This window comes from Rhinocladiella mackenziei (assembly GCF_000835555.1).
Source record: "Rhinocladiella mackenziei CBS 650.93 unplaced genomic scaffold supercont1.7, whole genome shotgun sequence".
Lineage (NCBI taxonomy): Eukaryota > Fungi > Ascomycota > Eurotiomycetes > Chaetothyriales > Herpotrichiellaceae > Rhinocladiella > Rhinocladiella mackenziei.
Genome location: NW_013550598.1, coordinates 1136990 through 1159628, shown reverse-complemented (window position 1 = coordinate 1159628; position 22639 = coordinate 1136990). Strand labels below are relative to the sequence as shown.

Here is a 22639-nt window from a genome sequence, read left to right as displayed (position 1 = left end):
GTTGTTGGGAAAAATTCATCAGGCTAAACATAGTCTTCACACTTGAAAACTAAGTTGAGGCCAACGTGTTTTATGAAATGCATTATAACCATTTTTCACTTCTTGAACGGCGGACGAGCTCGGGAATTCTATTCCCAGATAAAGTCTCTGAATCCGAAGCTCATTTTTTCTATGATCTTGAATGACCTTTTCGATCAATCTCTCTCTTCCCTTTTCAGAGTATTGTGTGACGACCTTGCGAGGGAGGATGACAGATGTGGCTGCCGTTTATCATGGACTTGCCTTGATCTTTCCGCTCTGCTTTATGTAAGGAGACTTTGACATTGTCCGAACGATGGTTACCGAAGTAGGGAGTGCTTTGGATCGATATCCATGGAGAGGAAAGCTTCCATCGTGCGTGAGCCATGTTGGCTGCTTCTACTGTCCGGCCTGGTCATATCGGAAGTATCAGCTTGACTCGGTGATGTACCCTTTCTCCCACCGGTTTGAACCATCTGTCCACCATGCCTTTAGCGAGCAGTGTCTGTACTTTGATCAACTTTCAAGCGTGGTATGTTTGCGATGTCTGCTGTGAAGATTCTCATGCTTGCCCGGTAGTCTCCAAAATGTTCCAGCTCAAGCCATCTCAACGGAAACAAGCAGAGTTCCGGCTGTTTCTTCCAGTAGAGACCCCTGATCCTTTTCGAAGTTTTGATCTGGAAGGAGATCGCAAACTGACATTTTCCTAGCTCTATTCCTCCATGTCGTCTCTGTCACTGCTGTTGACACCACTCCCTTCGATCTCGGCCTCAAAATTTCTCCACTCTTCATCGACAACAGCTTCCAGGCTATACTCTATGGTCTGCCGCTCCGGCAGATGCATATTAGTTATCAGCGGAGTATCCAATACACGCATCGCCATCGCATATCGCCAACGAATTTGTGTGTTTTTGTTGAATGTGACGAGCAGATGCAAGTTTTGTCGATTGAATGCTAGGGTACAACCTTCTAATGTTTGGAGTCGTGGACAGTCTTCTTGTGATGACCAATTGGTGGGTAAGGTAATGAGCTGACATTTTTGAGGTTTCAACTTGAAGATCCAAAGTGCATACGGAACACCATGGGTGCACTGAGATTGCCTTTGTCCAACTCCAACCATACCCCAACCTTCCACCTTCTTGAAATCCAATATGTCTTCCGTCGTGATGTCTGCTAACTCTCTCCATTGGCAGGCGGCGACGCCTTTTCTCATGTCTTCAGCAAGATCAACTAAGTAGAGGTGAGATTCCGTCTCTTCGAAGGCGTCTAAAGCTTCCTCAAATCCATCAAACTCGGTTGTATTGATTTCCGCCGCCAAGGTCAGAACGGCTGCCTTCGGGCCATGGTTTGCTAATCCTTCTTTCAAGATAGCGCTCTATGCCTCTGCTGCAACACTCGAAAATGCTTGATGTTTTTTTAGCTGTAGCTGCCATGGCAGCCAAGAATGGTCACCTCGAGCCGCCACGACGATTTGGGTTGAAACTGCTGTTGTGTGTGACGATTATGCTGAAAGTGTTTTGGTCTAGGTTCGAGGAAGCTTGAATTCCCGGATCAGCCTCAAAAACCGTTGTTGTGCCATGGTAATCCACTTGTCGGCGGCGAGAACTGCAAACTTTTGGCACTAGTGATTGTTCAGGACTGGGCAGTGGTGAGGTAGTCTCTAGAGAGGTGGAAAGGAAAATGTTTCCGTTGCGGAAGATGCCTAGGTACTTGTAGGTGTGGAATTCGGGAGCACGGGAAAAGAGAGGCATGAGAGCATGTAGAATGGAGGAGACATTGTGAAATGGACAAATGGGCAAGGAAAACACATGATGAAGAAGAGACATGCGAAGTAGAGTCTATGATGTGATTCTGGCTTCTCAGAGAACTCCCATGACTTTGGTATACCAGAGGAACAGGAGATTTACGAGCCATTGCTAGCGCAAGAAGGGAGCTGAAAGGGAGCCAAAAAACAAAAGGAACATCTCAACATGCTGTCTCGTGGAAGATCCTACTTACAAGTCTGGAGGTGTGACAGCTTTGGAGCAAAACATCGCATGATGTTTTCATTTTCTTCTCCTCCTCCTCCTTCTTTTCCAATTCCTAGTACTATCAGTTTTGCAGAGTTCGTTGCGTCAAAGGACATGGTCATAACGTTGGCCATGCAATTCAGGCGTGCGATTCGACGCGAAATGGATTTCTCCATGAGACCTCAATGTCATGCTATTGGATATGTCGACGTGATGGCTCTCTCTGACGGACGGATTGGCTGTGCTCTTAGACGAGACCAAAGGCCAGTAGGCAGATGCTCATATTTGTGATTCACTGTATGCTTCGAAGCTAGGTATCCACTGTGGCCACATCAGGTCCACGAGGGCGCAAAACATAGGCATTGGGTGAGTATGATGCTCTGTTGGACTCTTTGACCACTGACTCTTTCATATGGTGACTTTATCCTCCCTCAAGGGAGGATTATTTTCGCCAGGGGTTTGTTCGAAGTCACATACCCGTGAGATCGGTCGCAGCGCAGCTTTGTCGCGTGACTTTCTTAGCTGTCCTGGTCCGACAATCCCTTGCTCCACACCATCGGCTTTTGAGAATTTTGCAATCCAGTAGAAATGTCGTCCGCTGTCCCCAATTACCATGTCTGGAGATTGAGCTTTTCCAGCAGCTTGGGCGCCGAATGATGGCAACTACAGTAGTTGTCGTCATCACTTTATTATACAGTACATACCAGTGTTTCGATATTGACCTGGACACGAAGGCTGAGGGTGAATACCAACGGTAATAGTGGGTTATGCACCTTACAATGCGGAAGGTGCCTGGGACGGACCCATCCATCATGACCCTGCGAGGAAATTTATATACGGAGGATGCATGACTTATATTGAGGAAGCGACTTCTTATTCTTGCTGGTGTTAACTCTAGATCCCATCCGCCTGATCATTCACTTGTACAAGGACTCCAGAGGGTGAGTTTGAACACGTTATTACGCCCCTTTAGAGGCTGACAGAAAATGCTTGGCATACGCCATTCTGCGTTTGAGACAAAATGCGAAGGGGCTCGGTACTTAGGTAATGCATCCACGCTGCCACTTCTGTGGTGCTTTTAGTTGGGTGCTTTCGCGTCGCCGTTGAATCATGATAGTTGATCCCTTTCAGGTGCGTTTGCGCCAGCGCATCCAGCTCATTTGCACCTCTGCCTTCCCTCCTGCCAACTTTCCTGATCCTTCATTGTAACGGGGGAATCAAACGACATGCGGCAGTCCATCTCTCATTCCTCTCTTCAGCACATCTCCGTGCCACCTTTCACTCGATACCATCCCTCCTCTTCAACGCTTTCATAAAAGCCCTCCTCTCTTTGCCTGATCAGGCCACCCTTGTTCTGGACATCTCTTTGACACCAGGAACCTCCCTACAGACCTCCAGCATCTCCTGATAGACAGGTTTGCCATGTCGACCAGGCAGACGCTGCCTGTTCGTGCTGCGGGCGGCGGTGAGTCTTCGTCCACGGCTGCGACGTTCTCCCCTGCGCCCTTCTCGGAGTCTGTACTCTCACATTTGATATCGGCCCACAAGAGCTTGCCTGAGGATCAACGGTCTCAAGATGGTCACAATTTTCCTGATGAGGCCTCGTTCCTCACTTATATGGCCTCGGATAAGTCAACTGCCATGTCTGCCCCAACTGGCAATGATTTGAGCTATCCTCTTTCTGCCTACTACATCAGCTCGAGCCACAATACATATCTCTCGGGCCATCAGCTCTATGGCGACGCAAGCACCGACGCCTACACAAATGTGCTCAATCGGGGGTGTAGGTGCCTGGAAATAGATGTGTGGGATGGTGGCAGTGATTCGGACACCAGCAGCTCCGAGGAAGAGGACGAGCAAGGCTATTCAAGAGATGGGAGAGATCGATCTGACTCTAAACCTTCTCGGTGGAACAGAGTCAAAGCTCGAGCGGCGAGAATGCGCTCTCGTTCTCGTTCAGGATCTCTGGCCAACGGTGGTCAGCCTCCCATCCCTGCCGCCCCTGTCCCGACCAGCCCAGTTCAGACCCAGTCCGATGGCTCTGCTCCGCTTCGACAATTCGAAACGTCCTCTACCTTGAATCCGAATTACCTATCCCCACAACCCTCACCCTCGCTCCCTTCCAAAGCCGAGCCTCGAGTCCTTCATGGCTACACTTTGACCCATTCCGTCACGTTCCGCTCCGTCTGTGACGCCATCAAAAAATCGGCCTTCGTGAGTACAAAGTTACCTCTGATTGTGTCCCTCGAGGTCCATGCTTCACTCGCACAGCAGGAGGTCATGGTCGAGATCATGCGAGACACTTGGGCAGAGCACCTGGTGGACATTACCAAAGTGTCAGATGCGTTGGCTCTCCCTTCACCCGAGGCGGTGAGGGGAAAGATATTAATCAAAGTCAAATGGTCACCGAACACGGAGACGGGCGAATCCAACAATCCAGTCGAGCATGTCATATCGACATCCACTGACGGAACCACTGAAGACGGAATAGCGACCTCGCCAGAAAAGAAGAAGAAGGCATCCAAGGTCCTCACTGCACTCTCTGAACTCGGCATCTACACTCGGGCATATACATTCAAGCACTTTTCGCAGCCGGAAGCCTCTATACCCACACATGTCTTTAGTCTGTCGGAAAACAAGGTACATACCATGCACGCGGATCCATCCTATGGCCCGGCGTTGTTTGACCACAACAAGCACTATCTCATGCGGGTGTTTCCTAAAGGAACCAGGATCAACAGCTCCAATGTTGATCCCACCTTTCACTGGCGGCAGGGTGCACAAATGGTAGCTTTGAACTGGCAGAAAATGGACAAAGGTATGATGCTCAACGAAGGTATGTTTGCCGGATCTGGAGGTTGGGTTCTCAAGCCAGAAGGCTATCGCTGCAACGAAGTCAACAAATCTGAAGATGCAAACGCGGCGGTCCTGCCCAGAAAGCAACAGCTAGACCTTGAAATTACTCTGCTTGCGGCGCAAAGATTGCCAGTACCAGTCGACAAGGATAGCTCGCATGGTCCTAAAATGAAGCCGTACGTCAAGTTTCAATTGCACGTCGACACCCACGGTCCACCCGGGCAGGGTAGAAGTGCCAATGATGCGAGCAACGCGAAAGTCGAAACAGACATCTATGGCGGTGAAGAAGTCGACGAAAGCTTCTACAAACGTAGGTCTGCTACGTACCGAACAGACTCTCCCGATCTTGGCGGCGAAAAAGTGAGCTGGATGAACGTCCCGGACGTGGTTGATCAATTGAGCTTTTTCAGGTACGTGTGTTTCTACTTACCGGTATGCCCCCCCCTTTCTTTTTATCTCTCTCGGAATAATTTTCTATTGAGAAGTTGCTCGTCCATCTGGCACCCTGGTTGTCTCCTTTGATATCTCCGAACCCCGAGCAATCGAGACCAGTGCGGTTCCTGGCTTTTATCCTTTCACCGCAAGTTTGTCCCGCTCCGGCAGTGCTTTGCTTGTCCTTCCTCCCCACCCGTCTTTCTAACCATGGACCTCCCCTTTGGCTACCCGGTGGCTGTGCCGGAATCTTCCGCGCATGGGACTTGTGGGTCCTTCTTGAAATGGGTACTGAGCAAGTTTCCCGACTTGCTTTACGAGCTGTGGTGTCATCCTGCATTGGTGGGAGAAAAAGGCTGCAGTGCCCTATGCAATGACACGCATTCTCAAACAGCAGCGGACCGGTACAGATCTTGCGTTGTCCTGAAATATGTAGCTGACCACGGACCCGATAAGCCGAAGTCGGGTCTTATGTGGCCCTGGGCTCGGCGTGAAATTGTTCTTGCATGATGCTCCCATGTACGATCATGTTACACAAAATCTGACCTCTGCTCTCACATTCGCCACATCCTTCCTCTCCCCTTCTTTGAGAAAATATTATATGTGACATGTCATATCGTGGCCTTGAGCAACAGCCTAGCCATTGGCACTTACTGACGGGATGACTTAGACTCAAGGTCAAAGACGACCGTTCGATTGGCAAAGACCATTTGCTCGCATGGGCCTGTATTCGGCTTGACCGCCTTCAATCCGGTTATCGGATTATTCATTTGCTCGATTCCACGGGGATGCCGTCGGTGGGCGCAATGCTTGTCCATATATCCAAACGTCTCACTTGAAGCTAAACGGACGGGGTGTTTTTGAAGCGAGGTCTTGGTACCCGGCCGCTCCCCCCCCCTCCCCCCCCACTTCGACCACCATGTTTTCTCCTCATCTCGTGAACCTGCTAAAGGATTTTCCAGCCATCCACAAGTCGTCTCACCATCACGATCGGACTGAAGCATATGGCTTTGGAAATGGTGTGGTCTGATTCAGTCCGATGAGACATGGAATAGGAGTCATGTGCGCCATGACCTTTGCCTACTTTTGAGTCCTTGGACAGCGGGATCCTGGCGCTGATGAATTATGCATCGCCAAGATGGCTCGGAGGCGTTAAGCCTTCCTCTCGAGGACCAAAGTCTTTTTCTTGCACGACCAATGGCTTTCCTCACATAGATTCCCAGGAACCGTGGCCCCGGATTCAAACATTGCACTGAGGTCCCGCCTTCTGTACTGGTCTCGTTGCAGCATATGGCCCCTAGGATACAGTGTTCAAGCAGAAAGCCACCTCTCACTCCTCGGAAGAGGTACTGGATTGATTCCGAAAATGCCTGAGACCCACCCATTTGCAACGTTTTCATGCTTAAATCCTGTTGGCCACTACTGTTGCGAGATGCAGAGTTCTGATTCTGGCTCGGTCATGGTTCTAGCACCGCAGTCTCGCCTGATACAGTTGATTCCGCATTTGAATAATGGATAAGCGTGAGGCGGACGGGAAGGGTTGGTGTTGAAGGCTCGAGTTTCACAAGCCAGATATATATCGACCTGGATACCAATACACCGACATCCTCGTGAAACTTCAGCTTGCGCAATATTAACGTCACCAGCAGTTTGGTTGATTGTCAAAAAAAAAAAAAAAAAAAAGGCGTCCGACCGGCTGGGCATCAAAACCATAATGGCATTTGGATAAACTCTGATTGTGCCAGTTTGAACCGAGCAGGAGTTTATGGACGATACATTTTGTGACTCGGGGCCCGTTTGTACAGTATCATTACTTATGTGAGCTTTGGTGGCGCTCGCAAGAATTTCACCTTTCATGGGAGATGACACGCGGACAGTTCCCTGAGCCACAGCATCCGGGGACCCATTTGCAAGGCTTGAGATATAAAAGAGAGCAAGTCAACGTCCCAAACTAATATCAATTACGTCTCATAGATCCACATTCTTTCGATCTTCCTCAGGACCATTTTCCAGATCGGCCGTTTCTTATTTGGTATATTCCAACTATACTCGTCACACCATGACCTTGGGCAAACATCCCACTCACGACACCCCATTCCATGGGAGACACGGATGCATTTTCGCGTCCTTACCAGATGGATTCCCCAACGTGCTTACTCGACCGGTAAGAGGTACGGGTGGAAACGGACTCCCAGCAAAGGCTGACAAAACTCCGGGCGAAAGATGAGCGGAGTACGATGTCCTCGGTGTAGGGACAAAGGGCGAGAAGTATGGGTCATTCCAGGTACAAGATGCCACAAGTGCGGACATCCCTGTTGAAAAGGAGTCCTTTGATCTATCTCGCGCAGAAGGTGTGCCAGCAATATGTCCTTGTTCGGTCGTGCAGAGGTTTGACGGGGAATTATGCAGGAAAGCGAAGCTGGTAGAGGGTGGGTGCATCTAGCCGGCTGGAAGGACCTGAGGAAGGCGTACGGAGTATGGAATGCCTGTATTGAGTACGAACGGCAATCAAAGGCCCCAGGGTGGCAGAGCAAACGGAGAACGTTCCTTGATTAGTTGAGTTTGCCGGGGGGGAGGAGCACCAAGAAGAACGAGAAGAACCATGTCTCGGTGTGATTTCCTGGTTTCCATAGATCAGCAGATACTAGACTAGACCTTTTTGCTATCTGTTGTGAAACCCTGGTTGGGATACTCGAGCAGTTTTCCCCCATGGCATCAGCAGCCTTACTCTGTTTGAACATTGGACTAGTGGATCTCGGGGGGGGGGCTATTCCCTCTCAAGGCTGCGCTATCTGTTTATCGCGCAAGGGTGGATTTTGATATTGTTATCAGCCCGCCGGGGGCCAGGGTATCAGGCATGAAAAAGCTTTATCGACTGGTGACTTTGACTGGGGTGGACGAGAGGGCTAGAGAGGGAAGAAAGGGTGGTGTTGAGGAAGTAGGGGGCATTTTGCTTCCGGGGAACCGTGGCAGAAACCGCAAGGATGAATCTTCAGGCCGAGGCGAGATGGGGGAAGAACAATGTCGAGTGCTTGTTAGTCGTGCCAGACGGAAACAAAGTCATGAATCATTGTTTTTCCGTGTCCGGTGGTGCCCACTCACCGCAGAGAGTCATTGTCTGCCCTGCACGATCCGTAGGTGCCTTAATACCGGTACGTCCTTATTGACTTCCAGTAGGTACCTTTGAAGCCGCGAGAAAGCAACTCCTAGTGGCAGGCAATACAAGCAGCATTGTACCATAAATACCGCTTGCGAAGTACCCAGCGTAGCTGCTCACCAGCCTCTTGCTTGGCTGACTATTGGCTGCCATGTGGCGGTATAGTTCCGTCAGGGTCCCTCCCCTCTCTTCCTCACACCCTCTATCCTCTGTGCTCTTCCTCTGCCAGGATCTCTGGAGCACTACTCGTGTTATTCCTTCATACCTCTTTTTCCATTTCCTCAAACTAGTTTAGAACCATTTTGTGCTCCTTTCCCTAGACGAAGAACTAGCATCCCTGCAAGTCGACTTGCTACGGATGCGAGACAGTCTGCCATTTGTCCTTGAAGGTGAACTCCGGCCCCTTCAAGCCCACGCCTAATTGGTTAACTGATTCGAAGAAACAAGTTCTCGCCCGGTCGATCCCCCAGCGGGCCCTTCCTAGTCACTAGTGTCTTCCGATCCCAGAAACGGAATCATCATCACTACTTCACACTCCCAACGACGCGTTATTCTTCCAACTTCCTGACCCCGCCCTACCTCGAATTCACATGTTCGCCTTTCCTTCCCCCGGTCCTCAGGATTGTTAGGGACGTGGTGAACCGTCAGCCGTTAGCAACGACACCATGCCGAAGCCAAAAATTAACCTCTACGCCGAGGCGTTGACACACATTCGGCAATTAACCCTCCACGCTTCTCTTCAGACGGACAAGAATGAACATACCAAAATTCTCCTATCTTCCGATAAGAAAATCATCACTGCCCTTCACGATGGTGAATCCTCCAGCATCTATCTTCCCACTCAGATTTCCGGCACGGCCAATGTGACATTCCCGCTGCAGAAGACAACAGAAATCTCGACTCGGTTGCAAATAGACGACGTTGATCTGCTGAAGTCTTCAACTGACAATCCCGGGGGGGTTGAAGTGCCTTGGTCAGCAGGGGACCTGACGGAAACAACGGCCAACCGATGCAAAAATTGTGACGCCGATATACTGGTTGCTGGGAAAGTCATCACCTGGAAGGATCTCCCCAGCGATCATTGGGCAGAATTGGTGGACTTTTGGTTCTGCCACAAGCCACACGAAGGACACGTTCCTCATGACCAGTCCAAGGGGTTTTCTGCCATGAGTAACGTGATTGCCAGCCCTGGTGTAGGTTTGGTGGATACGGTTTCTTTTCTGCTGCACAGAGACGATTGCGTTGGCCTTCGGGTAAGTCATATTGTTGCTCACCCCTGGGTACGAAACCATTTCCATCGTTCTGGCGTCAAGAAGGAAGCTCTTCAATCTCAATATTTGAGATCCCCATTGATCCAGTTTCTGATACGTTCGCCGCACATCGAGTTTCGCAATGTGTTCAACATGGTAATTTCAACCTCTTCTTCCCGAGATGGATGAAATACCACTATAGAAACACTGAGACGGGCCTTCCTATTTCACCTTTGCGTATTTGAGCCCGGAAGCGCGAAGGGATTTGCACAAGGTACATTTCAGCTGACAGAACATGGCCCAGGAGATCAAACACCCCTCAAGAAAAGAGACGACCATTCTTCAATGCGCTACTTGCAAGGCTACCCTGGGTTCTTGTCAAGAAGGAGAGACAGGCTACAGACTGTACAAATCGAGACTGATAATCATTCCCGAACCGGGTCAAAGTCCAGAAAAATTTTCGACAGCAATTTTTCTCAGTGCTCAACTGTTGTCTCTCATTGAAAGTTCTGTTAGTCGCAAAGTTGTTGTCCATGACGGCACTGGCACCAAGTCTGAAACCCAACGACAAGGCCTTCTTCTCTGGATCTTCAACCCTGACATCTATTACTCTAGCAGTAAACGGGGACCTACGGCTCATCGGGCAATGAAAGTCTTTTACAAGGCTTTATCAGATCCAGGCAATTTCCTGGATGCCAACAGCGACACATACGAAGAGCTCCTTGTGCCAGAGGAAGACTTCGTAGAGTTTAGGCAAACTTTGCAAGAAAGCACAGATATCCTCCCACAGGCCGCTCGGACATTCCAGGATTGGGCCGTTGGCCTCCTCGATCGCTGGGAAAGAAATTCAACAGGAACTGCAAGAATGGACGAAAATCCACTGAACAAGAGAGTTGACTCAGGATTTGAATTGTTCAAGTTGCCCGCCGGCATGCAGGAGCTATACCTTTGATTATGCCCCTGCAATGTTAGCGCCCAATTTGATTTAGAAATCCTGTGACAACATCAAACCAAAGTTCTAGAAGGCCCACAACTCGAAATCATTGGAAGGATGTCTGTCTAGCTTCTGTTCCCCGATATCATGAAACTTGAAAATGGAACTACCACCAAGTTTCTGCAATTCCGGATCAGAGCCGTCTTGGCAGCACTACTTTTGCCGACTCGCAAGCCGGAGAATTTAGAATTTTCATGCATGACCTTGTCGCCAAGAGAGAGTGTGGCTATTGGGTTACTAGGTCAGAGAGCACAGGCGAGGTATCTCCATGTACTTGTCGAAGCGGTGTCACTATTTTTTTTTTTTAAATTTCCCCCCCCCCCTTCCCTTCTGTGTTAACAACGTTTTTATGGAGTAACTTCCTGGTATGGTCATGTTCCCCCCCTCCCCCCGACAGACCCTATTGGAACCAAACGCTTCCAGACTGCGGACAACAACTACACTAGCATTCGCTGGCGACCTCCACTTTGCCCGGTGTACGGCTACCCCCTTGTGGGAACAAGCATGGGTAGCAATGCCTCTACCTTATCAGGCTGTTCGAGAAACTCTTCCATATCGGCTTCTTTATGAGGGCTGCAAAGCTTGTACGCTTTTCCTGGTCGGTGACCCCCTAAGGCTGGGCAAGTGTTTTCCTCGGCTCCTGACTTACACCAATGACTGGATAAGAAAAACTCAAGGCGTGTTTCGGCCCCCACGGGGAGCTCGGGTATGGATATTCCCAATCACGCCAGGATGAGAATATTGAGAAGAATCACCCGCTCACAATACAAAAGTTCCGCTGGGTGGGGTGCCTTGGTAGCCTCAACGGCAGAATTTTCCAATTGTGTCGAAAGGGATCTGCTTCCTCCCTGGCAAATGTTGTCGACAAGTGATCGAATGGTATTGACTGGAGGCCCTACATTACATTCCCAGTGTGGGTCATACCGGCCTAACGAAGTTGTCAAAATTGATCGCCCTCCAATACTTCAACATTTGACATTGAGTCAAATGTTTTGACTTTCGATCTATGGAGAATTGGGCTGCAATTGGTCTACGAGATTTCATCTGTCAAGGATGCCATCGAGCTTTACCTGGGGAACACCCCATGGAGATTGTGCCAACAAGGAGGCCTTTCACAAGAGCACTGTGAGCTCCTCCAAAAGGTTACCCCTTTCGATTTACTCCGGTAGAGCCAATGTCACCAACAATTTCAGGAACATAATAATACTATTATGTGAAGCTAGAGCTTGGTAGGACATCTTGTTGGTAGTATATTGCGCCTTGTGGAATTTGAAAAGCACCCTACAAAAAGTTTGAAGTAACCGGCCATTCTCATGGATATGTGTTTAGCCATCATCGAAGTTACTCATTGTAAAACCTGGCCGAATCATGCGGACCGAAGTCGTCTCCATCTGAAAGGCTAAACTGCTTCCCCGTTATCGGGCTCGTTCGGCGAAAGGACTGCGGCCAAACGGGGGGCCGAGACAATGCCAAAGCTAATGCGAAGGCTTCTAGTCTATTGGACAAACTTCACCAACCTAGTGCCGGCCGATCTATACCCGTAGTGTCTGGGATCATGCTGGCAGGAAAAGCCTGGGATCTAGGCTGTCAGTCCGAAGTGCGCCAATCTTGCTTCATATTTGTGTCAACATGGATACCCTGCAAGTTGAGTTTTGAAGGTTTCTTGTGCCCGTTCCTGATGTTCCGATATGCCACTTGCATCGAAATAGACTCGAATGGCTAGAAGAGATGTGCCGCATGCTGACAACATCAGCAGTTTGACATTGATGGGCCACAGGCCAAAGGCACTTGGCAAATAGGTGGATTGATTCAGAAACAGTCTAGATTGGGAGGTCAGTCAATGGCCATGCTACGTGCACATATGTGCACATCAACTTTCAACAAAAGTATTCTGTAAGAAAAGGGAGGTGGAAAGATTCAAAGACGTGGATGGGAAGGCAAAAGCGACCTCGATTCGGCTGACCTGCCCACTTTATTTCTGCTCAGCAGCTCCCGGCCACTAAACTGTATTGGGAGGCGTAGCTTGGCGTCCGGAGCCTTCAGTTACAGGCTGGAAGTACAACTCAATCGGAGCTTGCTACGACGTCCACAGGCTTCTCTTCCTGCAATTCTCTGCTCACTGTCACCATGAGCGCCCTCAGGCTATCCCGTGCAGCACTACGTGCCGGCTCTGCGGTTACTCTGAAACCAATTCAGCGCAGAGGCTATGCCGATGCGGTCTCAGACAAAATAAAGCTTTCTCTGGCCCTTCCTCACCAGGTACGTCCCTTTTCACATCCTTCGAGTTCCAGAGAGGGAGGAAGAAAAATGGCGGCGAATTTCCTACGGCAGAGCTGACACTACTTGGACATTCAGGCTATTTACACCGCGACAGATGTGTACGTTCTATGACCGACCCCTTCAATCCTAAAATTCCTTGGTCCAAGTCTACAGCCACTTCGAACTAACCCACTACCTCTAGCGTACAAGTGAATATTCCTGCCGAGTCCGGAGAAATGGGTATTCTTGCGCAACATGTCCCTTCAATTGAGCAGTTGAAACCTGGCTTGGTCGAAATCATCCAAGAGAGTGGTGGAAGCAAACAATTTTTCTGTACGTTTGGCCGGTTTACCAGCTACCACAGGGATGCTTATGCGCTTTGGCAGTGTCTGGTGGATTTGCTGTTGTCCAACCTAACTCCGTCCTGAGCATCAACGCGGTCGAAGGCTTCCCAATCGAGGAATTCAGCGAAGAGGCAGTCCGATCACAAATATCCGAGGCCCAGAAGGTTGCCAGTGGAACAGGAAGTGAACAAGATGTTGCTGAAGCCAAGATCGAGCTTGAGGTAAAGAGTTTGGGTCTCCTCTGATTCATTATATGCTGACAATCCACTCTACAGGTCCTCGAGTCCTTGCAGGCGGCAATGAAATAAGGGGTCAATTACTGCTTTTGTACATACAAAGTAAAGGCGGCGAAGACAGTCAGAAGTGCGTCAATGATTCATTGCTTTTGTCGATGGAATTTAATCTCCCTGGGTTACTTTTCACGTGTTTTCGTCCTCATCTGGACGTCGCCAACATGCGTTGTGGAAGATTTCTGACATTCAGTGAACTTTTCGCGTGTGGGACTCGTGGCTAGGCATCTCCTTATGGGGGAGTTCTGCCATCATGCCGTACGCAGCTGGCACAACCAATTCTTGTCCGTGACACATCGACGCTCTTACCTGTTTATTATCGTCGCTGTTGTGCTATCTTAGCGGAAAGGGCTCCTTTTCTCGCGCTGATCCCATGCGAATAGAGCACCAAAAACGTTTACCCACACAATCAATCCCCCTTTTTCCACCGTGAGCCTCATTCTTGATGTCCACAATATCGCTTCTACTTATCGCCGAACATGAATGGCTCGCAATGTCAGCACCCTCCTCTCAGTCACTGCCCGACTGGACTGCTAATCTGACTGCAAGTCCACAATGTGGCACCGTAGCCAATCGAATCCGAGCCTTTCAGGATGTTCAACCACTCGAAACCAGGGTTCCAACCATCAATCTCGTTCCTCGTGTTCTGACACTAGTCAAAGATTCCGATGCCTTGACTGGTCACGGACGGAGAAAAGATTCCTGTTTTGCATCCCCTGCCAGAAGGGCGTCAAGAGATGGGAGTGAAGGATATTCATGGAGATGGTCGTCCACATGAGACCATGCCCAATGGAAGAGGGGGATGAGGTAATTAGTCGACGTAACACCATCCCTGTCCGACCTGTGACAAAGTATGGAAGTTACTGCGACCCACTGAAACCAATCAACTATACCAAAGACCTCATTCAATGGAAATTGTGGCAGATCCGGCTCTGGAGATAGTAACAGCCAGGTCAAGATTTCGTTTTGTCATCGACAATAGAAGCTGCAGAGGACGAACAATAAGGTGGACGTGCATACATCCTTGTCGAACTGAACAATATGTTGGATGATACAATTGAGGGATAGTGTGTCAAGGCCTGGGGTTCTTTCTGGAGAAATGCCTGGTGGAAGTCACACCGAATCCTGACATGGTGAACTGTTCACAAACAAGCAATACAATTCGTCGAATGTCTCAATCACGCGGACGATATTCTAGACATAGCACTGAGCCTACTCTACCTCGCAGCAGCAGTGGAGACTCTGGCAGAGTTGATTATGACAACCAAGGAAAGACATTTGATCAAGAGCCCAAAGAAACCCATGGACCGCGACCTTCAACGGCTCATGCCGGTCAATTCAGACTTGTCACAAGGAGATGTACCTTATTAATCCAGCTCGACACTCTTTCTTACAGCCTGGAAGAGAACTCAGTCCCGTCAAGCAGCGAACTGCCATGATTGAGAGTCTAGTTCAGAGGCCGTCAGCTCAAGATGAGACATGTTGGGATTTTCAGCATTCGCGTGAGACGCCTCGTGATGACCATGTTCTGCGCGGCCGTTATGAAGGAAAAGATGGCATTTCCCAAAACTAGGCCGAATGTCGTGAGAAGTAAGGTACAGGATTTACTTCAAGCCGCGAGCGAACGAGAAAGATGGCAACCCTCTGGCCAAAACAACACAAAACAAGAGAGACGTTCGGAAAGGAAACGTCTAACCCGAAGGCAGAGTCGCAATCACGTTCCTGTACAACAAATTGAAGAGAAGGAACACAAAGTAAATGTGGAAGAATCGAAACCACCTCCTTCGCCCACCTCTTCAATTTCCGATCAAAGAACGTGTTGGAAGTTTGAAGTCTCTTACAGTGGCAGACGACACTCAATCGGAGCTGAAAACACCTCTTCACAAGACCATGACGGAAAACCAGGTGTTGTCGCCACTTATTCTTCCCGAAGCAGCCAATGAATCAATCTCGAACTCCAGCCAGAGGGAGATGTAGAAAATCGGTCCATCGCCTTTCGGGGGGGTGATCAACCACATAGAGACGAACGGCATTTGAAACTCGGTCTCGAACTAAGTCGGAGCAGGTCAAGAAATGGTGGAGGTGTGAAAGTCGAAGTTGACAGCAGATCTAGCACTCGCATTTTTCATGGCCAAGTGCGCCGCAGTCCACAACGGCCCGACAGCTTCAATTGACTAGAACCCTCCATCAAATCCTTCGAAAGCGGCGCTCAAAAAGGGTATCCAAACTACGGTGCCTAAGGCCAAGGTCAAGACGTCCAACACAAAAGCTAGAAGAGCAGAGGATGCGAATTATATTGGTGAAAAGAGTTATGCTGTTAATCTGCGATTTTCCACGCCGCGACGATGTCCAAAATGGCTGGACAGTCCGTAATTCAGGTCATTCGAGGAAAAGCTTCAAACGTGGAAGACTCAACATCCTGCGACTGATCAGTCCAGGCCGAACTGCGCACGAAGAATTCTCAATAAGAACCACGACGCGTCCTGAATCTCTCCGGATCAGGGCTAACAGTCTTTCAGAATTCTTACCGCGAAAGAGAAGAAGTTTTAAACGTCAACCATGGGAAAGACTAACAGTCAGAAGACCATGCTTTGCCAACCTTATTTTGAATCTTCCGATTGAATGAATTCAAAGGCCGAGCGATGGCATAAGCTTTGGAACGTCGGCCAGCAATGCAAAAACGAATAAAAGATACTTCATACCCGACGGACGCAACCCAATTTGGAATCGCAATGGCAAAGATGCGCTGTTTGAACGCCCTGATATGTGCAGTGTGAAGGGGAAGGGAAAGGAGACTGATACTGATCCCCATACAGAGGAGCCTCGGAACCAGGGTGCTGGAATGGCCCCAGAGTAGGTGCTAATAGCGATGGCCAGTTATGCCATCTCACATCGTAGGTTGGTGTTTATAGCGATAGAGATAGGGTTGGACCCAGTGGTAACAAGAGAATATTCCCTTGATAAAAGTCGGTCATCCCCCTCTACATGTTTCCAAACAGAGCGATAGGCTGGAAGGTTTACGCCATCATCGACACGATGGGTTTGGCAGAGTAAAGTACGTAGCTCGCCGTTGTGACTGGCGCCGACCCTCGGCATCTCATCGCTAGTGACGGGCGTATTTCCCTTAACTGTAGTCTGATGGCTCGCTATTGTGTTTGAGAATCAATCTGAAATGCTGCCTATTAGGCCTCCGTGTTGGCAATGTTGTGTACATAACCAAGCGTCTCTTGGTCCCGTTATCCATTCTGCTTAGTACAGATTTTGATGGGTTAGGACGGACGGGATCGGTGAAGTCTGAATTGACGGTGAGATTGGTAGAGAAGTAAAGGTTCATTTTGGGCCAAGGGCTAGAAATGTGGGGGGAAAAAAAAAAAATGAAAAAAAATTCCCGGCTACTCATCAGAGTCACTGCTTCAAAATCCCACCAGTTATTATCAGAATGCGCAAAAAATCATCAAACATCCTGCTCTAGCGCGACGTCTGCGGCCGTGGCAGGAGTGGCTTCTGTCGCTTCACCAGGTTGGCCTGCTGGTTTAGGAGTCTCTGATGGTGCTGGTTCACTTGCTGCAGGTTGAGCCTTGATGGGGACTTCATCCTCTGCATCCATTTGCAATAAGAACGTTTCCCACAGTTCGATCAACTGTCCAAGTGATTAGAAAATAATTAAAACATGTAAGAAATGAAACTGACCTCTTTTTGTGCTTCAACCGCACCCTCAAGGAATGTTTCAATACCGCTCTTGAAATCTTCCACTTTCTCCCGTTCAAATCTTTCCAATTCCCCTCTCATCAAGCGGCCCATATCTTCAAATAGTAACCGAGCTTGATGTGCCCTTTTCTCAGCATCACTAACGGACGCGCCAACCTCATTCAATTTGTCTTGCTGACTTTTACCTTGCCGCAAAAGCTTTTCATGGGCGCTGCGACGTTTCGCTAGTTCGCTTTCCGCTGCATGCCACGAATGGAATGCTTTCTGCCGCTGCGAAAAAGCTTGCTTCACACTCCCAATAAGTCGGACGTATTCATCAATCGTGATTCCCAAAGTCAGAATATCTTGCTGGGCTTGTCGTTCATAAAGCTCCCGGATCCGAATCTGCACATCGGAGAGGCCTTGCAAAGGCCCAGAAAACATTGGAGACAACTCAACTTGAGCAAGGCTGCTCAGGGAAGCGGCAAACTCCCCAGCAGCCTCAGCAAGGCCCTTTCGCTGAGTCACAACTGTGTCAATAGCTTTCATCAGAGACTTCAACTGATTCTCCAGTGCATCGAGATAGATTTTGCGATCATGGAACCAATCATCATGCTCGACAAACTTGCCACTGGTGCCGCCAACATTGATCCCTAATGAACTCAGCATTCCCTTGTTCTGGCCCAAGTCCGGTTCCCGGTTTTCTTTGTTCTTCACATCGATGTTAAAAGAATCGCTCTCAAGGAAAATCTTAAGATCAGCGTCATGATGTAGGATTGGGTGAGCCGCGATTTTGTTGAGCATGCGCTCCAAAGCTTGACGACGTGACTCGACAAATTCCGAGTCAAACCGTCCCACCGCTTGCTTCTCTGGAGGCGGAGGAACCACGACGCCAGGATTATTATTGTGGAGGGAATTATAAAGCCACAGGAAATCCCGGTATCTTCTAGAGACCGTGAATTCGGGCAGCTTGTATGCTTTTGAGGTTGTCTGTGGAAATCAGCGGGTGTAAATCCTGGTCCCCCTTCCCTCTTTTTTTGAAACATACCTTCGTGTGGACTTGATACACGATATGACTGCTAGTCAAGTCGCCCACCTTGTGCGGATCTCCCACCAGAATATCAAAAGTCGGTTTCGCGGCTTGTTCAACGCTCATGCTCGGTTGAGTTGGTCGAGAGGTGAGTCTCCCCGCCTGCGGCGGAACGGAGGGTGGACCTTTCGGCCTTCCGATGGGAAGGGCGGTATCTTCATAATCCGAGCTTGGAATTCCGGGTGATGTTGCAGATGGCTGCCGGGCAACTCTTGCGCTCAATTCCTTCCTCGGCGGCGTGGGAGCTTGGTCGGTGGATATGGAAGATGCTGCAGGTGTAGGATCGGCCCCGAGAGGTCCAAGCGGATCTAAGGAATCGTCCACGGCCTCAAGCTTGGTAGGCTGGACTTCAACCTTTCGAGCAGGGATCTTTCGTGATGATGAGGGGCGAGGCGCGGTGGAAGAGGAGGATTTGGCGGATGTGGAAGTATCTGGAGGAATATGAGCACTCTGTGGGACATTTTACTTCGGCGAATGTTTTCGGGGGCGGTTCTCACTCGTAGAGTGGGTGCTGGAGTCTTGAGGAATATCTGATTTGGATTGAGATGGGACGTCTGCGTCATATTCAGTGAGCGTTTGAGAAAGCGTAGAAGCAATGGCTTACCGCCCCATGGTGAGTCAATATCCATCTTCACAGATATTATGATCCTCGCGCCGTCTGTGAGGAATTTGGGGGTAGATGAAGGGTATGTTCCCTGCTCCGTGTATGCTTTTGCCAGAGCCGTAAAAACGGTCGGCACATGTGGAGGACACGACACGTGACATTAAATTTGGTGTGATGGGCTTGGCGGGTCAAAGGAGAGGGTGATGCCGCCTTAGGTTTACTCCTCTAGCTCGAGCGAGTCCAGTGAGAGATCACTTGTGACTTAGGCCCCATCGTGAGGGCTAGGACACTCCTACGACAGAACAGACTGAACACATCCAGGGGCTTCGGTGGTAGCGTAGTCCATCATCGCTGCCGAACACACCGAGAACCCCTACGCCGGGGGGATCCTAAGGAGCCTTGTGATATTATGAATCTTTCGGAAGATTTCACTTGTACGGATGTTGACTGCGGAGACTCACGATGCAAGATAGGATCTAAAAAAGTGTGCCGAGATTCAAGAGTATAACAACTGAAAATCGTCGATGATACGGGGCCACTAAATATTACCACTGCTGCCTGAGCTGCCGCGCCGAACGTCGGGAGCCAAACTCTTCTAAGTACGACTGAGAGATCAGAAGTCTTGTCCTAACACGCCTACCCTCGAAATTTGGCCCCCTGCATATCTCCACGGTTTCCCATAAATCCTTCTTCCCCCCTTGCTCATGAGGGTGTATCTTCGCAACCGCTCTTGAACCTGGGTACGGGTACAAACTATGCAAAACCATGGAAAACCGAGAAGTCGACGTTGTCTTCAATGCACCTTACGGAAGAAGAAGTGTGACTTTGGAACCTCGAAATGTGGTCGATGCAGCAGGTAGTTGCCACTGAATGTGTGTTGACCATATGTACTAACCATGGAAAGAATTGGGCTGAAGTGTAGCATCGAGCAAAACACAGAGGAAGATAGGGAACAGGCTAGTAGCGAGCATCACTTTAGACCAGGCGACTCTCATTGGAGCCCCATTGTGACTGCAGTGGGAGCAGCAGACATGTCTACGGCATGTACATATCCCAGATCAGAATATCCTCCCGTCTGGTTTCAAGATTTATGGAGGAGCAGCACCTCCTTGGACATCTTACCATCTGTGCAGCGCGACGTCGCTGGGAACATCGACCCCTATTTCAAAAGTTTCAATAAATGGCTGCCCGTTGTGGACGCATCGTCTTTATATCGTCGGTGCGACGACCTTCCGAGTTCTCAGGATGCCGAATTCTCAATACTACTGTTAACCTGTGTTCTCTTAGCCCGAGTGTCTCAGCCATCCAGGGCAGACGACAAGCAGCAGAACGATGGGCTGTACATGACGATAAGCTTGTCTCTTACATCACTTACCTCCAAGGGGAGTTTGAGTCTGGAAATGTTACAAGCCGAGATTTTGCTTGCTTTATATGAACACTTGGACGCAAATCACGTCGCGGCCGCTGCCACTATTGCTTCAGCTGCGGTTATCGCTGGGAATCTCGGCTTATTTCAGTGGCAGTGTCAAGCCGTACCCAGCCAAAGAGTTCTTGTGGATGAAGAAATGTGCAGAGTGGCCTGGTGCCTGTACATTCTAGAGCGGTAAGCTCTAATCAGGCGTCAATTTTCGACATTCTAATCCCGGTTCAGGATGATCAAATGCATTCATTATGATGACAATTGGACACCTATCTCTTTCTCGTGCCCCCGACCTTGTCCTAGTCTGATTCTCTCCGATGAAGATGGAAGACCTGTGAGTATGGGGCTTGACATGGGCCTTGAATGCACCAAACGAGGTTGCTGTCCAGTCCAAATTTCGGCATCCGAGTTGCTCGATACTACCTTGTCCTTTTTCAACAGGCTCTGCCAGGCTTCATTTCTTCTGGAGCTCTCTCTTGATAGCTCTTTGGATCCGTCCGCGGCAAACATGGTCAAAATTGGGGAAATGGTCTCCAACCTGGACAAAGCCATCAACATGCTTGCTTCTTCCCTGCTTAGGGATCGTGATCGGGGGTCTCATATGAATTGTTCCATTCTTGGTATATGCGTGAGGTGAGCCGTCACTCCGTCGAACTTGCCCAGATTGAGCAATCCGTTGACCTTCCCTATAGCGCTATGATGATACTCCACGACCGGGCCGGTAAACTGGCTTCCCTCGATGTGCTTCCGCAGGCCCATAGTCACCAGATTGGTCTGACCATAGCCACAAGGATGGTCTTTGATCGAGTCAACATCGTTCCGACCTTGCAGTACCAGTATTCCCAAGTTATATCCTTGTGGGAACTGCATTGCTTTTACTTTGCGGCGGAAATTTATTTACGGTACGATCTGTGCGGAACATTCGGGAAAAATGCAGACATAGCCTTGCAGACAATAAAGAGAACGCTAGAAAGGTATCGAACCTACTGGAAACTCGCGAGTAAGTATATGTGAAGGAGCTGCTCCTCAGTGGCGTGGACTAAACCTCGGCTTCCTAGGTCAGCTATTGTCGAAAATCAGTGCCGTCCCAACACCCTTAATTGACCGAATCTAAAGAAGCCGAGTCATCTGGTCAATGTCGTTCCACACAAAGATCATGAACTGCATGTCTTTATACTGGCTTTGCCAGTTCCAACAATTCCTTGCACCCGTCTACGATATCCTTTCTCTTTTTCTCCTCCCAAGTTTGAAAAGTGCCATCCGCGACTCTACCACCCATCGCTTGGAACAGAGCCGGACTGGCGTTGTTCCTGAGCTCGTCACGTCCCGGGAATTCGAGTTTTGGAGCAATACTCGCGATTTTCATGCCAATTCCGGACCCCAGAACCTGGTGCAACTGCTGACTTGCTTGGATACCACCGAAAATTCCATACGTCAAGATCATCACAGGCTTGCCGGACCACGCGTGGTACACGAAGTCGATTGCGTTCTTCAGCGCTCCAGGAATTCCTTGGTGGTATTCGGGAGAAACGATGATATACGCGTCATACTTGGCCATCTCGTGGTTCCAGGTTTTGGTCGTGGGGTTTGCGAATTCATTGAAGTCTTTCACTAATAGAGGCGTCACAGGCTCGTTGAAGCTCGGGAGCGCGAATTGGGCAGGATCAACAATGGAGAATTGAGCATTGTGTAAAACGCCCTCGGAGTTGAGAAGGTTTAAAAGCCAATCAGAAACATGTGGTCCGATACGATTTGGCCTGGTGGATCCGATCAGGATCGCGATTTGCACTGGGGCTGACATTTTCCGAGACTGGGAAGCAACAACAACTTTGAGGAGTGAGAGAATTCCCCGTAAGGGTTCGGGAAGCTTTTATGCTCTACTGTCTGGCAAGAATCTCGAAGAGCATACATGAATGAAAGTATCGTAGGGCGGCTGCAGAGTCGGCTGCAGAGTCGGCTGCAAGGTCGGCTAGGACCCACCAGAGTGGGTACTTCAGATGTTGGCCAGACTTTCAAAGAAATTGTATGGGCAAACGTACCAATGATACTAAGTGGTCAACGGCCATCGTGCATCATTGATGGCCTAGTCTATTGTTTTTCCACCTAGATCGTATGAATGCCTAGCAGGGATATTCAGTGAAGCTAAGTGAGATATGTTCGAAGGTACGTAGAGGGTAAGAGCTCAGTGGTGAGATGGTTTTTACAGTAAAGCGGCAGAGTCAGAGGTGA

The 22639-nt window shown here is 49.4% G+C and overlaps 7 protein-coding genes across 7 annotated transcripts; 4 read left to right on the top strand and 3 right to left on the bottom strand.

Annotated features, from left to right (window-relative positions):
- Positions 1-730: 730 nt before the first annotated feature.
- On the bottom strand, positions 731-1231 carry Z518_09234 (uncharacterized protein; the record flags this gene model as incomplete). The annotated part of the gene is made up of 1 exon (XM_013413190.1): positions 731-1231. The coding sequence occupies one exon, from the start codon at positions 1229-1231 to the stop codon at positions 731-733; it is 501 nt and encodes a 166-aa protein (XP_013268644.1).
- A 2218-nt stretch (positions 1232-3449) lies between these two features.
- Positions 3450-6154, top strand: Z518_09233 (uncharacterized protein; the record flags this gene model as incomplete). Its single annotated transcript, XM_013413189.1, has 2 exons — positions 3450-5293; positions 5986-6154. 2 exons carry the CDS (start codon positions 3450-3452, stop codon positions 6152-6154), a joined length of 2013 nt encoding a protein of 670 aa, XP_013268643.1.
- Positions 6155-9137: 2983 nt separating this feature from the next.
- On the top strand, positions 9138-10674 carry Z518_09232 (uncharacterized protein; the record flags this gene model as incomplete). Its single annotated transcript, XM_013413188.1, has 2 exons — positions 9138-9725; positions 10027-10674. 2 exons carry the CDS (start codon positions 9138-9140, stop codon positions 10672-10674), a joined length of 1236 nt encoding a protein of 411 aa, XP_013268642.1.
- Positions 10675-12843: 2169 nt separating this feature from the next.
- Positions 12844-13627, top strand: Z518_09231 (ATP synthase subunit delta, mitochondrial; the record flags this gene model as incomplete). The annotated part of the gene is made up of 5 exons (XM_013413187.1): positions 12844-12975; positions 13072-13094; positions 13178-13308; positions 13362-13540; positions 13595-13627. The coding sequence occupies 5 exons, from the start codon at positions 12844-12846 to the stop codon at positions 13625-13627; spliced, it is 498 nt and encodes a 165-aa protein (XP_013268641.1).
- A 3436-nt stretch (positions 13628-17063) lies between these two features.
- Z518_09230 (uncharacterized protein) lies at positions 17064-19015 on the bottom strand (the record flags this gene model as incomplete). The annotated part of the gene is made up of 5 exons (XM_013413186.1): positions 17064-17249; positions 17300-18286; positions 18345-18817; positions 18884-18940; positions 18991-19015. The coding sequence occupies 5 exons, from the start codon at positions 19013-19015 to the stop codon at positions 17064-17066; spliced, it is 1728 nt and encodes a 575-aa protein (XP_013268640.1).
- Positions 19016-19886: 871 nt separating this feature from the next.
- On the top strand, positions 19887-21524 carry Z518_09229 (uncharacterized protein; the record flags this gene model as incomplete). Its single annotated transcript, XM_013413185.1, has 4 exons — positions 19887-20593; positions 20642-21043; positions 21103-21410; positions 21469-21524. The coding sequence occupies 4 exons, from the start codon at positions 19887-19889 to the stop codon at positions 21522-21524; spliced, it is 1473 nt and encodes a 490-aa protein (XP_013268639.1).
- A 57-nt stretch (positions 21525-21581) lies between these two features.
- On the bottom strand, positions 21582-22211 carry Z518_09228 (uncharacterized protein; the record flags this gene model as incomplete). The annotated part of the gene is made up of 1 exon (XM_013413184.1): positions 21582-22211. The coding sequence occupies one exon, from the start codon at positions 22209-22211 to the stop codon at positions 21582-21584; it is 630 nt and encodes a 209-aa protein (XP_013268638.1).
- Positions 22212-22639: the final 428 nt, after the last annotated feature.